Raw genomic sequence first — 22,214 nt, forward strand, 5'->3', positions numbered from 1 at the left:
TCTTTCGTGATGCTGATGATTAGTAAAATGTCCTTGACATAACAGTTTAGAATGACCTCTATTCTATGGATGAAATTATTTAATTTTATGATCTAAAAAAAACAGGTGTGGTTATGAAGCATAAGTAATATGTCATTTCGTTGAACAATATTTTATTTTTTGTTTACCTATGTTTAAAAATAATAGGTCTTTCAAATAAAATTGATAAACAACAAAATGTGTAGCTCCCAATTTTTACTTCCTTTTATTATTTTTAATATTTTCATCAATATTTGTAAGTATAATAATTAAGGTTCATTCTATTTCTGTTCTTTGAAGACAAAAAATAATTTCTTGACTCTGAAGTATTTGGCTGAATTTATATAAATCGTTCAATTCTAAATTTTATTTGTAATTTGTTTTATCATTTTGTACAGCATATGCATTGAATTGCTATCAATGTTCAGGAAATGATTCAAACAAACCATTTCAATGCAATGAATGGTTGTCTAGTGATATAGACATTAATCCAGAACCTTGTGACAGTATTTTTGGCGCAAAATACTGTATAAAACATGTTGGCAGATTTGAAGGTACATTGATGAAAAAATTTATAAAATTTAATTAATAAATTTGTTTCTAACGTACCTAACAAGCCAACTAAATACCTAAGCATTTGCATATGTACATATACATTAACTTCAACAATTGGGATGAATGGTGTATGTGCTTAAGTATGAGAGATAAACATGGTAAAATATTGATTTGTGATCTCCACAAAAATCAAATGTCAAATTTATTAGTATAGAATAATATTTAATCATGTTTTATATTAAAACTTGTGGTAACATGACTAACTCACTAATTTCTTCCTCTTGTGATGTTTCTTAAGCTTTCTGTATAAAGTGCTACCAATGTTCTTCTTCAAAAACAATTGATTGCTCAGATGGAATGATTCACATGGGTGGATTAAAGCCTCAAAGTTGTGATGATGTTTTTGAAGCCAAATATTGCATAAAATCTACTAGTCTCGATGGTAAACAGTAGTTATAACAATTTTGTTTTGTGGAAGCATTTCATTTGCATCTTTCACAGCACTAAGCATGAGTGCAACTCACAAAAAATGAACATTGCCACCTGTGTGATTTTTGTAGAATTTTATTCATTCATTTCAAGCACTTCATACATTCAATATCAGTTAATGCTAAATCTTGGTATAATGACAAGTATAAATAATTATAAATATTTTCCATTTTTATTGTTATGTGCTACGATTGGTCTTATTAGAGTCCTGTAGATTATCAATTTTGTTCTTCTTGTTATTAGCTTGTTTTTCAGGAGCTTTGTATTATTTCTTGTATGGCAGTGCTTGATTTTTTATATTTTCTGACATATTTAAATTTATTAACACTTTTGAAAGTTTTATTTATTACTAAATCTTCCACCCTTCTCAACACTGATATAGCACTGTATAATTTTGATATTATAACTGATTTACATAATTATTATTTCGTTAAAAAAATATTTATATATAAATTCATTTTTAGGAGGCATAGGAGCTAAAAGATTTTGTTCTTCGTTAGATCTTGGAAACTATTGTAATTATGTAAAACAGCCTGGAGATTCTTTAACTTATCGAACATGTGTGTACACCTGTACAGGAGAAGGTTGTAATCCTGCAAATACGAAAAAACCGTATTCTTCATTATTGTTGTCAGTTACAACTTTATTAATGTTACGATTTAGGTAGTCTAATTTTGGATATGTCAAAATTGACAATCGTATCTAGCATAAGAGGCTTTTATATAATGTATTCCGTCCAAAGTCAGTATTTTATAAACATATTTTTACATTATAAACTCATATTTACACGGAATTAAAGTGGTAGATGTTTTTTAAATTGATTTTTTTCAATTCCTTTTCAAATTAATCGACCGTTATGATTTTTTATGCATGGATAGCTTATATGTAATGCTAGGCCTTTTAGTTATAGACTTAGGGAAAAAATAAGACTTTTATTTTGTATGAAAAATTGCACTTCATTCAATAATTACTTTTTACACATATTTGTTTATAATTCTTCTCTGATAAAAGTCCAATATCTTGCTTCTTCTAGATCCCCATCTTGAATATAATAGTTTATTGTTAGTCATAAATTGAGTTCCAAAAAGGGACTTCGGTCAACAAAAATGGTCCGTAAATATGCTTTCACTAAAAGATACAGATACCAGATAAGAATTTTTTGTGAGGGTCCAATAAAGACCTTATCCGCAACCTGGTATGGTAAAGGTCAGGCTAACCAAACAAGATCCTTATCGAGATAATGTTTTGATTAGGATTACTTTACATAGTTCTAACCAGGACTGCTAATCATGATTACCTAGTATGTGAGGATTTCTAAAACCATTAAAATATTGACTTTGTAAAGAAATCCATTATAATGCATTTATGAGTCTATTTTAGTCGGTTGCAGCAGTTAAATGTTGAAAATCTTATGACCAACTTTAAGGGTGATCTAGACCTACTAAACAAGGATATTGTACATCGGAAAAGCCTTACTGGCTCGACTATAGAAGGGCTTCACAGTGAAAAGGTTAAGCTGTTCATTTTGATCTCTCTGGTGGTAATTTACCATATATAAAGGATTTAAATAAATTGAAAAACGTTTACTGATGCCGACTTTATTTAAAAATAAAATCTACTCGATAGTAAAAATGCATAAACATCTAACAGTAGATAAAAAAAATATGAAAAAATAGCTATTTTCACGAAACATTTTACATCCATATTAAAAATATCAAATCTTCACATTTTTTATAATTTATTCGTTTATCAAGAAGATTTAATAATTTTTTTTCTTCGACACAAACAATTTTCTAATCCTATTTAATACTGCTTGTGCTTATTTATTATTACAATCTCTTCATCAGTAAGTAGGTCTGTTTGACCTAATAAATGACAATTAGAATATAAAAAACTTGAAAATCTGTCATATTAGACTATTTTCTCATCCCTTTGCGCATTAATTCTCCTTTCGTATCAAATTTATACTTTCTCATCAATATACTTTGATAATAATTGTAATTTTTAGATTGTTTATTATTAGGGGATGTAATCACAAAATGATTAATACATTTAGACACAATTTGGGATAATAATAAATCAAAATTCTAATCCTTCACATTCTATTCACCGGATCTGATTCTCAGTGAATTTTTCCTGTTTCCTAACTCTAAAAGTGAGATATTTTCATACAAAGAGTTCTAATGGTTCGTTATCAAGTCAAACTGCATACATCACTATCATCGAATAATATTGAACTGCAAAAATTTTTATAGCGTTCCTTTTGCATGAAAACACAAAAAAATGAATTAATTCAATTGTAGCTTATTTAATTTGGCTTATTTTTTATTTTTATTTCATTTTTCTGAATTTTTTGTTAGAATAAAATAGCAGAATGAATGTTTCGGTTTGTCATTCCAGTTGACCCACCATATCAAATCCTTTATGAAAGGAAGCGCAATATTTCTCTATTAAAGCTGTAAGCTGACGAATTTTAAATTTTTTGATAGTAAATTGGGGACTAAATACTCCTAATTAGATTATTTTAGACAATAATTCTACTATGGGGGTCTACAATGAATTCCGGGACTCACCAGAGTGAAGTGAGGGACAGACAAGCCCTTCATGGGACCTGAAACCTGTGGTATTAGCTACAGAACAATGGAAAAAGAACTGGAAAAGAAAGTAGATAAAAGCAAAACCAATTATTGGGACAACATATAGGGGCTGAGATAAGTAAATACTCTTTTGGGAAACTATAACCAGAGAAGATCTGCTGAATATATTAACAGAATCTACGAATACTACCAGAAGTCTTATCACTAAACTGTCGTCTAGATGCAGATTTTGTTGCACAGAGAACAAAGACTATCCACGGTCTCTCAAAGTGTGAAACACTACGGAACTATAGAGCACACCTAGAAGCGTATGAAATAGAAGACCCGCATTAAAAGGAGTGGGAGTAACAGATCAGCTTTAAACATTGGATTCCCCAGTATCGCAGTGAGAAAGGGGTACACAATAGATCCTTTGGGTAGCAGTGTATATGATACCATCCATACATACGTACTACAGTGGTGCCAAGAATTCATGGGGTAGTAACGGTACAAGTAATATATTAATTTTTTGGAGAAAACACATTTCCTTTCTAAATAAAACCTATTCCAATTTTATATATTATAGTTTGTGCATAGAAAGCTATTAAGCTATGAGAAAATGTGAATATTACAAAGAAATTTTCTTTTCTGAGCATACAAGCACATAAGAAAAACATTTTTTTTAAATCAGTTCTCTCTTGAGATAGAATGATATTGAATTATAGTTAAAAGAATGCTTTGTTCTTGTATCTTCTACATATAGAAATTTCAAAATTACTTTGAAAATGTCAAAAAGTCAGATATTAAGAGTAAAAAGATGTGTGTCATAATTGTTAACAATGTGAAATAAAAATAGATTAAATAACATACATGCCAAGAAGAAATTACTCACATTATTAATATATAAATTTTTTTTGTCAAAATTACACAAAAATTAACATACAAAATATATATTTAAAAATTAACTGATAAAAATCACATGAATCATAATTTAAAACTAAGAAAGATTACTTTCAAATGATACTTTGTGGTAACATAATAATTACAAAATAAAACAAATGTATAAAAAAAATATACAATAAAAAGTGTACATAAACGAGGTTTAATTTTTAAGTAACCTCTTTAGTTGTTCTTCGAGTTCTTTGACTCGCTGTTCACTGTTCAAAAGCTGTTTCTTCAATTTTCTAATTTCCTCGCTTTGTGATTGATAAGCACGACGTAACTAGAACGGAAAATACAGTTAATTTTTTGTTTATTCTTTTACAAAAAGCACAGGTTTTAAAAAAAATCTGCTGCTTCCATTATTTTTGCTGATTTTAGCATCTCAAAGCCATCTTAGTTTTATAAATAGTGGTCTATATTGTTATTGTTATTTTTTTGATCAAAAAAAAATATCAAACGAAAAAGGATCTTCAACAATGAAAAAGGGTTATAATTAACAGTACAGAAAATGCAGTATCCCCTCTCATCGCCGAGGATATAGTAGCGTCATCTTTTGGTTCATGACCACAACTAATACGTTTATATATTTGACGGTAGGTAACACTAGGGGTTATAATTTCGAGCCAATCACAGAACGGCATTGACAATTGACATATAGTGAATGCGTAGTACGTGTTCAGTTGGAAAGAAGAGTTTTCGTTTTATTCACATACAGTGGGTGTGTAAAAGTGTATATATAAGGAAAGTGTTGGTTAATTATATTAAAGTTGTACCTATTTTATGTTTGCACAATTAAGAACTGTCTGTCTAACCCGGATCGATTTTATGGGCGACACAACAGGAAATTTGAAAGTATGTCCAAAAAATAACTGGACGAAATATTTCTTTTTGAAGTATGCTACCAAGAGCAGAAAGGAAACTCTTGTTTTAGTAGTGCTCATGAGCCAAGAGATGGCGTTGAAACAAGAACTCAAATTGGTTATCTACAGGATGTGGTTCATCTATACCCTGGCCAACCGCTTTTTCATGGATCGATAAGTTTCTTAACTCTTGTTCGATGCTATCCCATTTTTCAGTGAGAGCAGTTTTGAGGTCAGATTTCGTGGCTGGTGCACGATTTTTAGCCCCGAACTTTTCTCTTAATCTCATCTAATAAATTGCTCGATAGGATTCAAGTCCGGGGTACGCGTTGGCTAATCCATAGCAGTAATTTCTACATCCCGTAAGGAACCTGCAGTATGTGGATGTCCAACCAAACCATCCAGGAACCTTATCCAAAAGCCAATTTTTTATGCAACAATGCGCGAATCTTTTTCCAGGTCTTCCAATCAACAAAATTGTTGGAGAATTTTTCTAAACGGAATGTGTAATAACTTCAAATAGGTTTGTGGGACCAGCAAAAGAAGATAGAAGAAAAAAACATAGCCTAAATTCAATTAAGACCAATGTTAGTAGAATTAAATAATTGTATATGAAAAAAATTAACAATTTTTATTTTTCTCAAATTGAAAATCAGTTAAAATTTACTTACATCGTTCTCAGTCAAAATGTTATCTCCAATACTATTAACCTCTTTGATTAAATGAACGTCTTGATGGTTGTTCATTTCGATTTGGTTGAATTTCTGTTGTAATTTTTGAAAATTTTCGTTGTTAGAAGTTTTCCGACTCTTTTCCATAATTATAGCCTCCTTCGGTCGATAATCAGGTATCGTTTCTCTGGAAAGAAAAGCGAATTTTCTTTTGTTGTTATCCAATTTAGGTTGTTCTACGATCTGAGCTGTATTACGTTGTTTGATAGAAGTTATGTTCAATTCGTTTTGTTCACCTAAACAAAAATTAGATATTTTTACAAAAACGAAACAAATTTTGGTAGTTTTAGACAATATGACAAGTACCCGTAATTTCAAAACTAACAAAATTCATAATTATTTATAGTTATAGTCCATTCAAACACTGCTGCTAACATAACTGAAAGAAAAAATACCAAAGAGCAAAGAAAATCCTGAGAATCTGATAAAATATTATGTAGATATATTAAATGATTAAGAAGTGGCAAAAAAATTCATAATGAAACATAAACAAACACAGAGGATATTGAAATGAAGTAGAAAATAATGAAGCAACAACTAGGAAACTTTGGGGAGAAGAAGAGGAAAAAATAGTTAGACGAAGACTGCAAACAGGCATTAGAAGAAACCAAGCAAGACAGATAATGTTCACAAGACCCAAAGGAAATAAAACATAGAGAAAATGTACAGAGAGAAGAAATAAAATCATCTGGAGGACTGAAAAAAACATTGTACAATATTATATAAACACATATATTGTAATTTTTAAATATATTTACCGGTTTTCATGGAAATAAGTATCGGCATTGCGTTTTTTCCTTTGATCCATTCTTGTGCGGAAAGCGCCGGTTTAGTACCGGCCGTATCCGGATATAGATCGTCGTGAAATTGATCGCTTTTACGTGGTACTATCATACCGATCGGTTCGCACATTCCTTTCGTTGCGTGTAATTTGTAAAAACGGAAAATTTCGCATTGGGATGTCCGAACGCCACGTTTCGGCATAAAACCCAATCCTCTCTAAAATAGTACAAGATTGTTCGAATTATACATAAGAATGTTCTATATAGTCACAATTACGAAAACGAATTAAATATATATCAGTATTACCAATTTTCTAATAAAAAACATAAAAAAGGACAAAAAAAATATTTTTACTAAAAAATTATTCCTATATGAACCAATTTTTTCAACAAAAATAGAAACATAATATTAATTTTTCAACTTATAATAATGGCGTTGTGAAAACGACGCAAATAATTACCTAAATTTAATGAAAATAGGAAAGATTATATTTCAAAGTCCCAAACGCTTCAAGTCTGGCAACACTGAGATTTAGAAACAGCAAAACACGCCATTTTTGATGAAGTTGGTTCATTTTTATGCCAGCAGTTGGTGTGTCAAGGAATAACACTTAAAGCGCCTCAAAAGACTTTAGTTTAACTGAATAACATGAGTTGGCGATTAAAATGTACATGTAACAGTTATTTCAAAAAATATTTTACTTCGAAATTTTCCATATCTGTATACGTTTTATGTGTATAGCTGAAGCAGAGCTCGCTATATGTAACAGCACATCACTCCGCCATGAGATGGCGATATTTCACTTCGAATATTTGCAAATACTAAAAGTAAATATCCCTATATTTGACAGAAGTTGGTTTTCATTTTACTACCAGTAGATGGCGTCAAAGTAATTTGACGGAATTACTAATATTTGAAAGATTTTATTTCATCTTTCCGACAATAGATGGCGATACAAATAGTTTATACTAGATTGTTTTAATTGGACAATAATTTGTGAATATTTCTCATTATGTTTGAAGTTATTTGTTAAGAATTTGAATGAAGGAGTAACTCATATACGAGAAATGAATAACAAATGTAACAAAAACCAAATTTTTTAATCGGAATAAAGGAAAACTCAACCAAAGAATCCTCTTGTAACTGACGAAAATGAGATGAAAATTATCGATATTCAATTTTACTTCAAAATCTTTTAAATTCAGATAAATACCTTACAATAGTTTATACTAAAGGTATTTCAAAAGTTATAAGTTATTTGATGAGAATTTGAACGAAGTAGTAACTCATATAGGGGAATGAATATTTGTAATAAAAACCAAATGTTTTAATCAGAATAAAGGGAAACTCAGCTAAAGAATAATCTTGTAACTGACGACGATGAGATGAAAATTATTAAGATATTCAATTTTACTTCAAAATCTTTTATATTTAGTTAATAGTACATCTCTCCGCCGATAGATGGCGTTAAAGCAGCTTGAAATGCAATTACGAATACTTACTAAAAGCAAAAATCCCTATATTTGACAGAAGTCATCACAATAGACGGCGATACAATAGTATATATTAAAACGGGACTCACTATAGTTAACAATACATCTCTCCGCAAGTAGATGGCGATAAAGTAGTTTGAAATATTTATAATTTCGAAAACTTCTCCCCGATAACAGATGGTGACATAATAGTTTATATTGGAGTTGTTTTAATTGGATATTAATCTATGCACATTTCCCATTATTTTAGAGGTTATTTGGTGGGAATTTAAATGAAGAAGAAGCAATATATAGGAAATGAATAATTATGAACTCAAGTTTTTAATAAGAATTAAAAAAAAAATAACAAAACGATCATCTTGTAACTGTTGATAATAAGGTGGCAAAAAGGTGCTAAAATCATTACAATTGCTGAATATTCAATTATACTTAAAAATCTCTCATATTAAAGAAATCTATATACGTTTGGCAACATCGTAAGCAGAGCTTTCCATATTTGACAGAAATTAATACATCCTCCTGTCAGGAGATGGCGTTAAAGCAGTTTGACACAGTTTTAAATATTGTGCAGATTTTATTTCTTCTTCCCGATAACAGAGGGCGATACAATAGTTAATAATAAAATTGAACTTTGATTTGTGTGTGGGAAATGTATTATAATATACCTACAGGGTGTGTTTGAAAACTTACCTGTGGATTTCCGGACAAAAACTGACTTAAATAATGCACATAAGGAGCTTCGTCTGTCACTTCGTAATATCTGATGTTACCATCCCCTTTACCAGCCAGGTAAACCATGTTGGTATCGGGATCGAAAAACGGAAAAACCACACCGGACGAACTGTCTATACTGTCGGTGAATAGCGGTTGTGAAAGATCGGATTCGTCCCATACCGAATACTGCCTATCGGAATGCCTAGAAAATCCTGTTGTTAAAAGACGACCTGTCGCGCCCAAGTAAACGACTTTACTAGCTTTTGCACCAGCATGACAAATTATTTCCTAGAAAAACAGAACATTTCGTTTAAATTTCGATTGATTGATAATTGAATTCCACTCACGGCCTTAACTATCCCACTTCTGGGTTCGATTATTCTCAATTTTTTATCTTTGCATGTAGTAGCCAATAGACTGCCGTCTCTATTTAAAGACATGGAATGTATGGCGTCTCGATGACAGTCTATTACGTTTATAGCTTCCGCTTTTTCTATATCCCAGACAATGACCTTTAAATAAATGAATATAACATAAGAAAAATTATTAAAAATATTTTTATACTTGATACTGTATTTTTAATAATTTCCTGTATAGATTCGATATTGATTTGAGAATAAATTATATAAAAATGACATTTCCTGAGATTTATAACAACAATGGACGTTTATTTCGCATTTTTAATAATTTGAAATTAGTTTAGTCGTTTTTTATAACAGACAATTATCTATTCAAAATTTAAATAATCAATGGATTGTTGAATTAATTACGTGAGTACGGCCGATAAATTATTTTGGAACCGAAAAATCAAATGATAAACAATGAAAAGTTGAAATTGACAAACAATGTCCGGTAGTGTATTTTATTTATAATTAATAAACATACTACAAACTTTTTTATTAATTATTGCCCCGATTTCCCCTACGTTCTTAAATTATTTCATGACCTGCAGTATGTTTTAATTATAGTTAATAAACAGGCTACAAATTTTCTTATCAATTATTGCTCCGATCTCCCCTATGTTTTTGTATTATTCCAGTTAAAATAAATTTAATTAAAAACTCAATTCTAGTCACCACCTTTTAAGGGTGATATCTCAGAAAGGGGTAGGCTGAAGGAATTTTGTTATAGGAAAGACCCACCTTAATTTCACACGAGTTATCACTTCTTGAATTTTGTAGCATGAATTTAGAAGCACCCTGTATATTTGGAATAACAAACAATAAATAACTTGGAAACCGATACATAAAACAATAAAAAATGAGAATTTCAAAATGACAAACATATAGTTAATTACAAGTTATAACATTTTTTATCAACAACTGCCCCGATCCCTCCTACGTTCTTCTATTATTTCAGTTAAAAATTCAGTGAGTTCAATAGTTGATACATTCAACTTGTAAAACTGATTTGCCAAATTAAATTTTGTATTTTATTCAAAGAATTATACAAATAAAAAGATGAAATAAATCATCTAACAAAACAAGGTAAATTGAAGTGAAGATCTAGACAGCTGTGACGTCGACATTTTTAAAAAATGTCCGAGTTTCAAACAAACCTCTTTTACACTTGATTCATTAAGGAGGCTTCCGCGTCTACCAAACCAGTCATATTGAAATTAAAATTTATCGATCTTAAATTAATCAATTATGAACTAAAACAATTAATAAAAGTTGCTAAAATTAAACGTTGACATTTTACTAAAATATATCTTATGTTTGTATATGAATAACTGCCAGTCGATAACGTTATCGGCTATTGTAGTTGTGTGTAACATTGACATATATTTAGTTTGTTAATGTAAAAATGAGGCTAAATCAAATAGAAAATGTAAAAAAATGTGGTTAAATTTCGCGCGCTTTCCTTGAATGACAGAAACAATATGTCCGTTTTCCTAATTTCCGCTCATTTGTCAGTTATGCATTAAATTATGACAGTTTTAGATAACTCTCATTTTTGTTCGATAACCCCTATAACGACCATTAGAAAGATTAAATTATTACCAATCAAATCTATATACTCATATATCGCGGCAATTCTGATTTAATTTGTAATCCAAGAATTTAACTATAACTCCCATAAGAGCTCATGTTAAATAAGCGAACTTTGAACTCAAATTTCTTTAGATTTTGATCGATAACATTTATACAAATTAAAAACAAACTCAGATTAGTTTTCACAATAAACTCTATCGAATGCTTATTAATATATATGTAAATAGAATGAAATAATTTGAGGTTAAACCATTTTAAATTTTATGTTATCGATGTTTAAATAATTTTAGTATCATTCACTGACCTTGAAACACTTTTTTTCTTAAATTATCTATTCCTTATTAAAATTATTTTGCTTGAAAACTGACCCTCACTCACACATTAATACGCGCCACATTATGCTACTCAGGAACAAGTTGGGGTTTAGTTATTTTATACCGCTGTTGCCACGTTGTGAAAAAAATCTTAGATGCTTCGACGATCAGTCATAATTATAAAAAATATACAAAGTTATTTTAAACCTAATTTTAACATTTGAACTCAAATATTTCACATATAAAATAATATAATATTTAAAAAACTTACCAAATGATCAAATCCTGCACTAAACAAAACATTTTTAGCGGTTGGATGCCATTCTATATAACCGACACGTCTCTTGTGACCTTGAAGCTCCACTAGCCAATCGGTGAGGTGCACTGAGAGTCCTTCATCGGGTATATGCCATAATTTTATCTAAAAAAATTTAAAATCGTCGATATTTTCATATATTTATATCATCAAATGTATCACGTCTTACCGTACAATCGTCTGAGCATGAAGCAATGACGTTGTCATTGAAAGGATTCCATTTTATATCTAAAATTGGTCCCGAATGTCCGGTAACCCTACTAGCATTAAAATCTAATCTTCCTGTCTGAAATAAGAGAACAATTTACCGATTAAACTAAACTCAGTTTTTTAACGCGGATGATGTAAGCAAATGCACGATATCAGCCATTGTTGTGGAAAAAAAACCAATAAATGGGAACCCAGAAGGGCAATAATCACATTTATTACACCCCGTATATCATTTCACTGCTTATATACTTTATTTCGTTAAGTAACGATTGTGAATCTACGTGGACTAAGTCGTGAATTGATGATGGATGAAAAAGTATCAACCATGGCTAGAAGGAATTAATCCATCACTCGGACGATATTTTTATTTATTAAAAAAATTATATATTACGTCCTTCGACGTAATATGACAACACACCTTACATGACCGATGCCGGACATAATCATAGACAACATAAAATACACGACAGTTGACAGATGATGGGTGGGACATCACACGACAAATGACATGTGACGGGTGGATCATAGACAACACAGCATACACGCAGGTAGCAGACATGACGAATGACGTTACTACCGTTGACGTTAATATCCAAGATGGGGGACATCCCCCACTCATTTTATTTTTTTTGTTTCGAAATAGCTCTGATCTCAATCGAGTGGTCAGTTGTCAAATATCAAATTTCATTCGTGTCAAGTATGTTAACTTACGCAATTTATAGGTATAACGATGAAAGCTCCCCCACCGGCGACTTCCGTTACTATAGCTACGAATTTTGGATTGACGGCGCAAAACTGAGAATCGTGTGCGTTTTTCGTGATTTGTATGTTGTCGTAGCATTTTTCTCTTTTAGCGGGTTCTCCGTACACGTGTCGGAACTTCGAACTCCTCACTCCTTTAAACCAGAGCTGAAACAAAATTAAAAAAAAACATACAATATATAACGATATCTATTAAAATTTGACATATCACATGGGTTGACGTGTTGTTTGAAAACATTTAGTTGATACACCCAGTATAGTATGAGATATTTGAAGAATGTTTTTCGATATGACGCTAGTTATTTCGTTTTAATAACTTTATTAATGATTAAATTCTTAAATATTCACATTAGATATAACTTAAAATTATGTACCACATCATATGAAAATAAAAACGCATCCTCCATCTTCTTTGTTACCTAACATTATGTCTCAACTTGTAACATAGACAAACAAAAAACATAGAACAAAACTAAAGAATTAAATTCGCATAGATAATGACAAAACGAGAGCTGAAAAAAGTTTTGTTTACTTTTAGCCACAAATTTAGCAACATAACTCTTGTAGCTTCAAGAAAATATGAAAAAATGTGCTAGAAGAAAAAAAATTTCCACATCATTGTCGACATTTACAAGTACATGACAAAACAGATGACAGCCATTCCGAAGGAATCCTTTTATTTAAGGTTGTAGCGAGTATATTATTAGCAAAGGGCAGTACTTTGAAAGAAATTCATTCAAATTGTATGTTACCTTCGTTCTTTTGTTGTAAAATAATAATAGTACACCTTGTAGCTCGATGGTGAGTCAAATTCACGTAAATTCAAAACTTTTATAGGTTATCAAATAATATTTAATAATTTACGAATTCATATTCCAACAAAGTAGACAAAAACACTTGTGTAAACTGAAAAACTGCAAAAAATAAACCACGTCATTTTTCTACCCACTATAGACTTTGAATAGAGTAATTAAAATGTCAAGTTTCCCATAAACAACTACTCATAATATACGACCATAAACAGTGACATCATCGTTATAAAAAAAAGTTATGTGCAAGACAGTTTTTTTTCTTGAAAAATAAAGTTAGTTTATATCGAGCGGTAAAAAGAAAATAAAAGGACGTAAACAAAAGTTTTATGGCGCTAAGACATAACCAACCTCGTGAGGTTACGTGTTGTCACTGCGGTTGAACTTTCGAGCAAGTGTGTATGAACCGTGAATTCAAATCATATACAATCCGTAAAAGTTGGTCTTGAGAACCATTGTAATGCTCTCACCAGTTAGACCATATTTATCAAACCGTACATTCAAATTTTTCATTTGATTATCATCTGGATAATTCTATTATTTCGCGAGATACAGTATGCTAAAGTTGAATTTGAGAACTCAAGTAATACTTTCAGATTTTCAACGATATCCTTCAAACAGTTCATTCAAACTTTTCATTTGAAACGATGATTAATAGCTAACATATTCATTCATAAGCCGTGAAAATTTCATCTGGATAATTCTATTATTTCGCGAGATACAGTATGCTAAAGTTGAATTTGAGAACTCCAGTAATACTTTTAGACTTTCAACGATATCTTTCAAACAGTTCATTCAAACTTTTCATTTGAAACGTTGATTAATAGCTAACATATTCATTCATAAGCCGTGAAAATTTCATCTGTATAATTCTATTATTTCACGAGATACAGTATGCTAAAGTTGAACTTGAGAACTCTAGTAATACTTCCAGATTTTCAACGATATCTTTCAAACAGTTCATTCAAACTTTTCATTTGAAACGTTGATTAATAGCTAATATATTCATTCATAAGCCGTGAAAATTTCATCTGGATAATTCTATTATTTCGCGAGATACAGTATGCTAAAGTTGAATTTGAGAACTCAAGTAATACTTTCAGATTTTCAACGATATCCTTCAAACAGTTCATTCAAACTTTTCATTTGAAACGATGATTAATAGCTAACATATTCATTCATAAACCGTGAAAATTTCATCTGTATAATTCTATTATTTCACGAGATACAGTATGTTAAAGTTAAATTTGAGAGCTCTAGTAATACTTTCAGACTTTCAACGATATCTTTCAAACAGTTCATTCAAACTTTTCATTTGAAACGTTGATTAATAGCTAACATATTCATTCATAAGCCGTGAAAATTCCATCTGTATAATTCTATTATTTCACGAGATACAGTATGCTAAAGTTGAATTTGAGAACTCCAGTAATTCTTTTAGACTTTCAACGATATCTTTCAAACAGTTCATTCAAACTTTTCATTTGAAACGTTGATTAATAGCTAATATATTCATTCATAAACCGTGAAAATTTCATCTGTATAATTCTATTATTTCACGAGATAAAGTATGTTAAAGTTGAACTTGAGAACTCTAGTAATACTTTCATATTTTCAACGATATCTTTCAAACAGTTCATTCAAACTTTTCATTTGAAACGTTGATTAATAGCTAACATATTCCTTCATAAGCCGTAAAAGCTTCATCTTTAGATTTCCATTATTTTTCGAGATACATCGCATCAAAGTTGGTTTTAAAACAAACTCACTCACACCTTATCAACGATATATTTCAAAATATTCATTTTAATTGTTTATTAATATGCAATATAATCACTCATAAACCGTGAAAACTCTATCAGTATAATTTTGTTATGTTTCGAAATACAGTATGCTAAAATTGAATGTAAGAAACCTACTAACGCTTCCACCTTTTTGCCGATATCTTCAAAACAGTTTATTAAAATTTCTCATTTTAATTACCTATCAAAAACCAACATATTCATCCATAAACAGTGAACATTTCATCTTCATATTTCTATTATTTTTTGAGATACAGTTCGCTAAAGTTGCATTTGAGAACCCTCTCACGTTTCCTCTTATATATTCCAACACAGTTAATTCAAACTTATCATTTTTGTTATCTATCAATAGCCAACATATTCATTGATAAACCATGGAAATAAGATTAGTTCACTTCTATTATTTTTTGAGATATAGTGTGTCAAAGTTTATTTGACACTAATTTCTTACTTAACTAACCAACATCTTACTTAATAACCCTCGTAATACTTTCGAACTCTTCGGTAGGAATCTCCCTAATCGTTTAAGTATATAAGTTTATAACTAATCGATTCTAAACACCCCCAAAGGAAAAAATCTAACGACAAATCTGGTGATCATTGTGGCTGTCCTATTAATTCTATTCAATGCACTCATGGTTCTCGTTTTTACCGGATTTAATTCAGTGCTAAGACTTTTTATGAGGCAAACTCAAGAATGAAGCGAAAAGCCTTTAATTTGCTTCGAAGTTATGCATGACTAGCTTCTTAATAAATTTCTAAATTTACCTTTAAGGTTAGGATTACTTCCCTACTCTACCCTGTATAATCATATGTGTAGTTAAAGCAATTTTTCGTGTTACTTTCACTGTTATTTCGTACGGTACGAATGGACTATAACTTTTAATATAAACATATAGATTATATAAAAATGATGTAATAAAAAATCAATTTGAATATAATTATAATAAAACTAAAATTTAAACAATACAAAATATGAATTATTTGATATAAATTGATAAAAAGTGTTACCTTTGACATTTAAAAATCCGAGTTCTACAGCACACTAGATATTCCACGAATCGAAAGTGACGCGAATGAAAAATATTTGAAACAAACCAATACACACGAATTGCTAAATTAAAACTGTATGACGACCAACAAAACTAACAATATTATCATTTCTAATATTATTTAACAACTAATAATTTGCATTTCAAATACCTTGACGATCATTGTTGTTATTACTACAATAAATAGCAATACGTTGGTTGAATTTATAAATGATAAAGTGTCTTTGTTTTATATTTTATAAATTTATCTTATCACGCGGTTCGCGTTCGATTCGTTAAAGATAGCGAGATAGAATTTGGCATATATATGAATGTAACCACTACTTAAAGACCTTAGCGTTGTTTTGTCTAGTTAGTAACATCATTAAACGACGGAAAAAGTGGGTTTTAATTTGAATTCAGTGTAGGGTATAATGAGTGATTCAACTGATGTTAAATTAGATACGGGTAAACGTTGGTATAAAAATAATAAGGAACGATTTAAATATTTATCCACATTAAAGTAAAAGTAAAACATTTCGAATTTTATTTCAAAATTTGTATCGGTGTTTACTCATCTATTGAGGTAATTATTATTTTTTATATAACAGTAATTAGAACTATTCGCAAACAATTTACGAAAGCGAGCATTTGACAACACCGCTGAAGTCTACGTATACCATAAGATCCTTAACCTTAATTTTGTTCGAACTAGTTTCACCAAGTTAAAATGAAACTATAAAAATTTAAGATATATATTTACATGGAAAAATATTTAAACGAGTGTTAACATTTAAGTACGGAGTAATTTGTATTAACCACGTAATAGCAAAACAGTCGCATAAAATACCACTTGAACTTGTCACGAGGTCAAGAGACTGTCACGAAGAGCGTGTTTAAATTTATGTATTCTACAAACTGTAGTTTACTGCTTAATTTTAGTTTATACGCACTCTCAAATAAACAGTAATAATAGTTATTTTCGGTTTACAAGAAGTAACAGCTCATGAATAGTATTTAAATAGATTTGCATTGTATTTTAGAATAAAACCTCGAATATAATTCATTATGGCGGATTGCTTCTGAAATAAAATATATGAAAATTTGGGATAATTCTTGAGAATTTTTTCTTTTCGATCTCTCAATTATTACGTAAAATAGTGTTTGGGCAGTTTATATATGATTTAAATAGATTTTTACTGCATTTTAGAATAAAGATTTGAAAAATCTAACGAATTATGAACATCAGCTGATGCCCATTTAAAAATGGGCGTCGTGGATTGAAGAAATACTTTTGTGTGCAGATTTATTTGCTTTGTTTTAGTTATTTGTTGGTTTTGAGACCTCGTTATTTCCAATTTCATTAATAAAGGTCTTCTTAAAAAGTTGCAACTTAACTAAATGCGAAATTTCCTCTCGGGAAGGTGGCGTTGTTGGTACTGATAAAGAAATGAATACAAAGAATATAGTCTCATTAAAAAAGTAGGTGATTACCTCGGTTATTGTTATTTCTGATGAAACTAAGTTAAACTAAACTAAAACTAAATCAGTTTAGGCTAATTTTAGTTATATTATAAACAAAACAACTTCAGAACACAAGAATTTGTTAGAAATCTAGTTGAAAGTATTTAGAAGCATTCAAGCTTTCATTTGTACCTGGATGTTGAACCTAGTTATTAATACTAATAAGTATGCGACAATGTCCATTTTAAAAACCGTTGGAAAATGACCAGGATTCTGACTAAAGCTCTTTTCATCTAATGAAACGAGGTCAACTCCACCTAAAGCTATAAGTTTGTCATTATACCTTTCAGCTGCCACTTTTATCAGCTTTCAACCTTAAAGTTAATCAATAATGAAACTAATGTCCACAAAACTCCCGTGAATCAAGCACAAAACACAACACAATTTTGTACATTACTTGAAAGCTTACTTGTAGACTAACTACAAAAATATTCAGTTTCAGCTGTATTAGTTTCTCTAGAATAGATTTTAAAATATATCTATGGTTTCCTCTTAGCACCATAAAACAAAAAAAACAACTCTAACTACCAAAAACATTCAAGAAATCCTAAACACGGATACATACGTGAAAATCAATTGTTTATCCCACGGCCACTATTTTGACGTAGATCAGCTGTTACCCAATAATGTATTATGACTACTTTTGAAATAAAATCTATGAAAATATTGAAAACTTTATTAAAATGATCTTTTTTGTTTATTCAACTAGGTTTTCTTTTAAATTATTAGTAAAAATAGTGTTTAGGTAATTTACATATGCTAGGAAGAAAAGCCTGTTTTAAAAATTATAAACGCTGCAACCTTAACAACAATCCAATGACGCCATCTATTGTCTATTCGGCGTTTCACTTAATAGAACAACTACTAAATCTCACTTTACATTCTCTCTTTTCCCATATCGTATCGATTATTTCTATACTGATAAGTTATAAATTAATAAATATATTAAACGACAATAAACATAAAATTACGTCAAATTCAAACCTTTTGCGTTCCCTCGCAAGTTTCCATTCGTCAGATTTTAAACACAAACGATACATGACTGGAGAGACGCCACGCTTCGTTAATAAAGAAATGTTTTAAGGAATTTATCAATAATGATAATCGAAATTTATCGTAAAACACTTACCTGAGGATTCTGAAACATGACACCGGATTCCGTAGGTATTCCCATTTAATCTCTTTTCATGCAACGCACTCTATTTCACTATAAAAAAACTGAAAAAATAAACGATAAAAAAGCTGGTGCAAACAAAAATAAAATTGTAGCGAAAGTAGAATCAATGCATTAACCCGTAATGAAAATGAACTGATAAAAGTCGAAAGCATCCAGCGAGACTGCTGATAGATAGATAACAGTTAAAATGAAATTATTATTGTTTAGATTTCCCCTCTTATGGTTTTAGCAAATTGTTGGGGGTAACAGGCGTAACAAAACCAGTTGTATAACTGAATCTAATTAATAAAATAATTGATTTACATTAAAGTATTAAAATATTATTTAAGAAACAACTATTGAACATTTCGAAAATCATATTCTTCTATAGGCAAAGAAGATACGAGGGATATTCAGAAGCTGGGTAACGTTGTTTAATGATGTATTCCTGATATTAAATTAGAATTTTAGTTCTTCAAATTGGAGTATGTTCAGTCTCTATTATGTTTTTTAATATATCGGTTTAAAATACATAACCTCATAGTTCAATATTAGCAATTGAACATTAGAAAACAATTGAAATTTTAGGTTATATTTTTAAACTCATTTTATGCTAACAACTGAAAAAAAAATACACGCGGCAACCATGTAAACAAATGTCATATTATGTTTATAAACTTATCGCAATAGTTATTTATTATATAAGTTTTCTAAAACACTATTTTGTGGGAACGAGTACGTCTATATAAAACAAGTGTAAAACAATTTTTTTCTTTATTTACTTATAGTTTTTATTTTAAATTGAAAAGTTTGATCATATTACTAGGAAAATTGTGATAACTGTAAGAGGGTGGTAACACTGATAAACAAACTAGATGAACAACAGTTTCAAATTTTTATTTGTTGACACGTCAAATATGAAATAATTCAAAGTTTTCCATTAAAATAAAAGAAATTGGGTGAAGAATTTAATTGCATACCTCCATAATTACTTATAGTGGCAGAAGAGGCCATAAAAGACGTTTTTATTTTTTTTTGTTTGACACTTTACAGTTACAGGTCGTCATTGCCAACTTTTGCATATAGTTCTATGTTATAGGTGCAAAATAGACAAAAATAATTTATATCAATTACATAGAACAGCAATTAGAGCGACATCTGAAGTTGTCTAACCAAATTATGCAGCCATCTTACTTTATTACTTAACCTCATTTTTACTCTTATCTTTTAAGATATTTGGTTAAATAACCAATTTAATTTGTTTTTGTACAAATTTTGATAAAAAACTAATTGCATGTTATTTATTTTTTTATTTTATTACGTATAAGGAGACACTTTTTGTATGTACTGTGGTTATTCACCTAAAAACTGGTAGAGAAAGAACTTACCTTTCATTCGCGGGTCGGCTTTAAAATAACAAAATTAGCATTTACAATATTTTTTTATTCTAACAAGTAGAGTGGTAAAGAATCAAGGTCATCAAGTTTCAGACATTATCATTTCATCTATGCATGGACTTTAATATTTTTCAATTTTCCCTCGTAATATTGACTTGACAAAAAAGCGAACAACATTATCAAATCAATCTATATATACATGTAAAGCTTCCCAAACGTGAACCAATTTTGATAAAACATCAGAGTTCATTGCTTTCATTGTTCATGTTGTTATTATTTTATAAACACACAGATATAAATATCTTAGGCTAGTGTGAAGGAAATACAAAACTCTCTATTCTATTTTGGAAATAATTCAATTTTCGTTGCTTATGTGGTCGTGAATATTTGAACAAATTTAATGAGAAAACAATATTATTTATTATCCAAATAACTTTATGCTTCCAACTTTTGGAATATTTAAAAATTTAAGAAATTAGTTGAATAGTGAAAGCTAAAACGTATTTCTGTTGACATTTTGATGAGAATAAACACATTGATTGTTTCAAAAAAAAATTATAAAATTTACGGAAGAATAAACGATTTTATCATCGTAACCAACATTACGAAATTAAAGAAATTTAAATCACATTGCGTGAAATTTTAATTCAGAATCGTATAATTCTATGCTTTTTATTATTCTATTTCAATACTGTGGGAATGTAAAATCGTGTTTACTTCATCGAATTTTTTATATAAATATTTGTAAAAAATGAAATATTTCACACATAACCTAACTCTGATTAAGAAAGATGCAACAATAACATTAACATATTGAATCCATAATGTATGTCAGATCTTTTAAAACATCTAAATCACTCCAAAAGTTGTTTCATAATTTTTAAAAACCAGAAATTTACCCATCAATTATTTATCTTTACTTCTCAATTATATGCTAATTACAAATCAATAGCTGTGTAAATGATTTTATCATAACAAATATATTATGACAAAAATAAATTACAACACTTTATTTAAATCTGAAAATAATTAACGAATTCTAATTTATTCTGAAGTGTATAGATTTTTTTGAGTATTGCTAATCATTTAGAAGACTTAATGATATCGATGCTAAATAAAATCTGTTGCTACTAAACTCTAGTGCGCCCATGCTAACACATTTTACAAATTGAAAATCAATGAAAAATTTTACGTGCTTCTACTCCAGTAATCAATGAAAAATATATTTAATAAAACGAATATAGCCAATAAAAATATTTTATTCATAAAAAGGGTTAACATGCAAAAACATACCTTTGTCTTAGGCTTTGAACACGATCTGTTGTCAATAACATTTAAAAATTTATCGGTGTTTTTTTTGGGAGACAAACTTTTCGACTCCGGTTCGCAGAACATAATACACTCTAAATATATTCGAAAAAGTGAAGGTTTCTCTCAACAAACAAGAATAATAAACAAAATCTATAAACAAAACCAAAGTGCAATTGTTCTCTAGATGCACCTGTCAATTTATTGCGTCCGTATTACGTCATGATAAGTGTCATTGGCATTCCTGAAAAATGTAAATTTCACAACTGTAAACAATGGATTTCTACATTTTACACGATTCTAAAAATACTAATGTATTTATAAAGAATTCTATAAATTTTATCATTGTTCTTAACATTGAAAATTATATTCGCAGATATATATATATTGAAAACTTTCAGAAAAAAAAGTTACTAAATAATTTTATGTC

At 29.5% G+C, this 22,214-nt stretch overlaps 2 protein-coding genes across 8 annotated transcripts; one reads left to right on the forward strand and one right to left on the reverse strand.

Annotated features, from left to right (window-relative positions):
- The first annotated feature begins 90 nt into the window (after positions 1-90).
- Positions 91-3,441, forward strand: LOC130895260 (U-scoloptoxin(05)-Sm1a). Of its 2 annotated transcripts, XM_057802482.1 has the most exons (4): positions 91-274; positions 417-572; positions 872-1,015; positions 1,527-3,438. In XM_057802482.1, exons 1-4 carry the CDS (start codon positions 217-219, stop codon positions 1,727-1,729), a joined length of 561 nt encoding a protein of 186 aa, XP_057658465.1. In that variant the 5' UTR covers positions 91-216; the 3' UTR covers positions 1,730-3,438. The 2 variants fall into 2 exon arrangements, with proteins under 2 accessions (XP_057658465.1, XP_057658464.1); XM_057802481.1 differs by lacking the exon at positions 872-1,015 and having other exon boundaries at positions 95-274; positions 1,527-3,441.
- On the reverse strand, positions 2,645-22,001 carry LOC130895257 (coronin-2B-like). 6 transcript variants are annotated; one of them, XM_057802477.1, is made up of 10 exons: positions 21,770-21,966; positions 19,053-19,141; positions 12,707-12,904; positions 11,955-12,071; positions 11,741-11,890; positions 9,509-9,673; positions 9,138-9,449; positions 6,930-7,170; positions 6,112-6,407; positions 3,394-4,860 (listed from the first exon to the last, which is right to left on the reverse strand). In XM_057802477.1, the coding sequence occupies exons 2-10, from the start codon at positions 19,095-19,097 to the stop codon at positions 4,741-4,743; spliced, it is 1,644 nt and encodes a 547-aa protein (XP_057658460.1). In that variant the 5' UTR covers positions 19,098-19,141; positions 21,770-21,966; the 3' UTR covers positions 3,394-4,740. The 6 variants fall into 6 exon arrangements, with proteins under 6 accessions (XP_057658456.1, XP_057658459.1, XP_057658462.1 ...); XM_057802473.1 differs by lacking the exon at positions 19,053-19,141 and having other exon boundaries at positions 2,645-4,860; positions 21,770-22,001; XM_057802476.1 differs by lacking the exon at positions 21,770-21,966 and having other exon boundaries at positions 2,645-4,860; positions 19,053-19,280.
- Between the last annotated feature and the right edge of the window lie 213 nt (positions 22,002-22,214).

This window comes from Diorhabda carinulata, chromosome 6 (genome assembly GCF_026250575.1).
Source record: "Diorhabda carinulata isolate Delta chromosome 6, icDioCari1.1, whole genome shotgun sequence".
Lineage (NCBI taxonomy): Eukaryota > Metazoa > Arthropoda > Insecta > Coleoptera > Chrysomelidae > Diorhabda > Diorhabda carinulata.